This window comes from Populus euphratica, unplaced genomic scaffold, assembly GCF_000495115.2.
Source record: "Populus euphratica unplaced genomic scaffold, PopEup_1.0 scaffold1471.1, whole genome shotgun sequence".
Taxonomy (NCBI): domain Eukaryota; kingdom Viridiplantae; phylum Streptophyta; class Magnoliopsida; order Malpighiales; family Salicaceae; genus Populus; species Populus euphratica.
Window position 1 is genome coordinate 37,202 of NW_011501316.1, and position 4,075 is coordinate 41,276.

The following is a 4,075-nucleotide window of genomic DNA, read 5'->3' on the forward strand; positions in this document are numbered from 1 at the left end:
TCACAAATAAAGAAGAAATGATCGAGTGTCGTATCTCAAGTATTTTTATTCTTTAAAATTTATTTTTATTATAATATACCAAAACAATTTAAAAATATAATAAATTAATTTTAAATATTTTTTAAAATTAATTAATTTTAAAAAACCCACCAAGCACTTGAATTCTCAAAATAGATGTAACTCGGGCAATGTTTGTTTTTAAAAATAATTTTTAAAAAATTTAATAAAGTATTGTCGCCAATCTTCTGGAACAAGCATAAAAATTTGAGTGAGGAGTTCTGACCTGAACATAAGCTTTAATTTGGAATGTTTTTTATATCAACGAAAAAGGTTTATATCTTAAAAAATCATGTATAAGTTAATAAACAATGAATTAGTTGAATAAACAGTTCAGCTAAATTAATCATATTAATTATATCTATTTGTGTATATATAGAATATCTTTTTTAAAAAAAAATATTTTGATCTACATGAGAGTTTTCATTCAAGAATCCATACACAATCACCAAATTTCAAAATCAAATTTTCTCACTAAATAGTTCCTACGTAGAAATAAGATAAAGAAATAATGTTTATAGTTAAAAGATTTTGCAATATATCAAAAATAAAATATTGCGATCCAGTATCATAACAATATATTTTGATATTTTTTATTTAATTATTATATTTTTATCATATAAATTTTAGATTTAATAAATTAATTTGATTTGGCAAGTTAATTTAGTTGATTTAATTTTTAAGTAGTTTTTTAATTTAATTAAGAATTAAATTTTATAATTTTTTTTTATTTTTTTATTAAATTATTATAATATCATAAGAAGGTTTTATTATACATTTCCTTTTAAAAACCACTATTAATTGAAATGATATATTTTTTTATATTTATTTTTTATTTAATTATTAAATATGGATGATATAGTTTTATAATTAGATTTAAGATTCTTGAATCTTGTTTTGTAACCACACTAGCTTAAACTTGAATAAGATAAATTTATTATTATTATTATTATTAAAAATATTATTATTTATATTATAAATATTTTAAACTAGTGATATATTAAGATTGGAAATTCTTGACCCTAGTTTTTTAAGAAATTGTTTGGAAATGCGATATAAATTATATTTAAAAAAAATTCAAGTTTTTTTTGTTTTTTATTAAAATTTTATATGTTTTATATATTTTGATGTATTAATATTAAAAATAAATTTAAGACTTTTAAATTTTAACTTTTCTGTGTGTCTATATATATATATATTAATTAATATAAATATTTAAACTAACTTACAAAGTAAGAATCGAATATAAGACTTAGAAAAAACAAGCCCTTTCACCCCCAGACCAATAATTTAGACACCTATCCTGCTGCTTTTCTACATTTTTGTTTTTAGTTGGGTAATGCGTGCCGACGACAGTGACCTCAAGAGTTCGATGCTTCACGATCAACTAGAAATCGACGAGACTATGTTAACTCGACGAGTCGGTTTGCTGGACCCATTTGGTTGACAAAAGAAAGTTACATAACTGCCCCTCCAGCCTATAAATAGATGGCTCCTGGGCACACCGTACACAAAACCTCAGTCCTCTCCAAGCGCTCCTTCGGTCACTTGGTCTTTGATAAATGGCGAGATTCTCAAAGGTCCTCAGGAGGACTGATATTAAAAAGAGACTCTCAGTGCCGACCGGGTTTCTCAGCTCTCTTCCCACCTTTTAATGGTGGTGGTTATGCTGTAGATTTTCAAGCCGTAGATGGAAGTGGCCGTGTTTGGACTTTCAAATGCTCAATTCGCAGGAAAGGACGTCCAAAACCAGTTATTTCAAAGGGCTGGCTAACTTTTGTTGCTAGCAAGAGCCTTAAAACTGGTGACAAGGTCCAGTTTTCAAAGGAGAAAAACGAAGCTGGCGCCAAAACGCATGCTTACGAGATTCGGGCTGAGAAAGAAATCAAGATATTTGGTGCTGTTTTCGGATATGCACCCATAATATAGCTCCGTTTCCGTGCATTAGGGCTAAAAAGAGTAGTCTGCTTATGGCCCGGCATGACTAACTTCGCCTAAGGACTTCTCAAACAGGTCTTTTTTTTGGTATTTGTATTAAAAAAAAAAAGAGTTCAAACCTAGCTATGTTGTTGCTGTGCTTGTTCTAGTTCTTGTAACGCTGTCTACATGTTACTGCTGTTTCTATATTTCGGTGTTGTCAATTGGTGCTATTATCGAAGTAAAATAAATTCTCAATTTGTTCGTGTCAAACAGTGTGATTGTGAGGCATTTTACTGTGACTCGGACAGTGATTCAAGTTCCATTTCTAATATTTTCTTCTCGCGAGAGGGTATGGTTTCTTTTGTTCATTTTTTCTTACTCCGTGTTCAGTTCTCCCCTTTCTTTTCCTATGCCAAGCCGACAGATGACAGAGGAGAGGATGCACCGAGCAGGCAGAAGAAAAATAAGAGAAGGATGCCGCAACGGAGAAAGACTACACGGGGGGAAGCAACACCATCACAAACAAGCGAATTTCTCACAGATTAGGAGGTGGCCGATCAGTGAACGACAAGTTAAATCAGAATCACCACCAGCAGAATCAGAAGGACTGTCACCACTGGAGAGCTGGAAAGTGAAATAGATTTCCATGTCCGTCTCTCAACCATGAACTCCCAGCACGGCCGCCGCGTGCGTCTGTGAACGGGAGAGGAGTAGCGAAGAGAGGGTTTACGGGGATGATTCATCATCGTTTTCCAGGGGGTGGTGTAGTAATAGTAATTATTGTAATAGGTGGGGCACTTTGGGAATAAGGGTAATATTATAGGGGTAAAAAGGGAATTTTAGGTTTGATGTTAAGTTGTTGTGCAAAATTGCTTTTTTTTTTATTTATTTACATGGGGTGTCCGGGCCAGCTTACGCGCACCACGACTAATCTCTACGGCCCACTGAATATCCTGCAAGTCCAGTGAGCAGGTAAAGCACCGCGGGGGTGACAGGCGTGCATGGTAAGATTCGAACCCGGTGCAAAATTCGATTTCTTGGAGCTTTGGTGATGCGCTGACTTAAGTTGAAGGGCATCAAAAGTTGATTTTCTCTTTTGTCATTCTTTAGTGTTTTGTGTAATGGGTTTTTGTGGGTTTTGGATCTGGTGATTGATTTTGGGAGTTTTGATGTAAGCCGGTGATGCATTGTCATCTGGGGCTGATAAGCTTTGTTCAGGGAGTAAGGATGAGACTGTTAAGAGTTTGGGGTGGACAGGTTTGAGCTTTTACCCCTTTCAGCTTGAATTTTAGCTAATATTCTCAGTAGACATTGAAATTTATGACTCTGATTGAATTGTAATGTGCTGTTGATTTGAGCACTGGTGTTTCAAATTGATGTCTCTAATGTTTGTGTTGGATCAATTATTCAATTTCTGTTAAAGCTAAGACTATGATTAAATTGAGATATTTAAAAGCAGGATGCTAGCGGGGAGTTGCTTCAAGCTTCAACATTTTCTTTTCTGTAGGTTTTCCTCGCGCATACTGCAATTTGGATTAGATATTTGCTTGGGAAAATAAAGTTATTTTTATCAACTGTTTTTTCTTCACCCGGCTAAATGTTCAGTGACAAACTTGCTTTATGGATGTTTTGGCAATTTATGGGTCTGATTAATATTGGTGGTGTGGTTGGTTGCGTGATTAGTGAAGGTCCTTGGGTTTTTGTTGGCCTTCCAAATGCTGTCAAGGTTAGGCAAGCCTTTCTCATTGTTTTTTTATGTCACTCTAAACCCAATTTGTAACAATGCTTAGAACAAATTTACCTCCATGGGAGTGGCTCTGACACAGTTTTTTTTTTGTTTTTGCAGGCATGGAATAAACAAGTGTATGCTTTGTTCGTGGGTAATTACTTGTTCTTTGCCGGTGCGCAAGTGATCTTTTTCTTTCTTAGGCTTGTATTATCCTTAAAAGTTCTGTTGATGCTCATGTTCTCTCATATCAAGACCTAATATCTCATTTCTGCATCAGTTTGTTTGCTTTGGTATAAGGAAGCAGGGACATTAATAATTGAAAGTAACCATCCTTGGTCATTTATTGTGGTGGGTGGAGGGTTTGTGTTG

The 4,075-nt window shown here is 33.8% G+C and overlaps 1 protein-coding gene across 1 annotated transcript; it reads left to right on the plus strand.

Annotated features, from left to right (window-relative positions):
- The first annotated feature begins 3,233 nt into the window (after nt 1–3,233).
- Nucleotides 3,234–4,031, plus strand: LOC105117653 (zinc finger CCCH domain-containing protein 48-like). The gene is made up of 3 exons (XM_011015385.1): nt 3,234–3,703; nt 3,824–3,886; nt 3,984–4,031. Exons 1-3 carry the CDS (start codon nt 3,575–3,577, stop codon nt 4,017–4,019), a joined length of 228 nt encoding a protein of 75 aa, XP_011013687.1. The 5' UTR covers nt 3,234–3,574; the 3' UTR covers nt 4,020–4,031.
- Nucleotides 4,032–4,075: the final 44 nt, after the last annotated feature.

What these genes read in the sequence shown, in the direction of transcription:
- LOC105117653 (XM_011015385.1), top strand. Translation starts at nt 3,575, where the DNA reads ATGTTCAGTGACAAACTTGCTTTATGGATGTTTTGGCAATTTATGGGT. An exon ending in GCCTTCCAAATGCTGTCAAG is followed by an intron (nt 3,704 to 3,823) that starts GTTAGGCAAGCC and finishes TTGTTTTTGCAG; the next exon opens with GCATGGAATAAACAAGTGTA. An exon ending in TGTTCTTTGCCGGTGCGCAA is followed by an intron (nt 3,887 to 3,983) that starts GTGATCTTTTTC and finishes TTTCTGCATCAG; the next exon opens with TTTGTTTGCTTTGGTATAAG.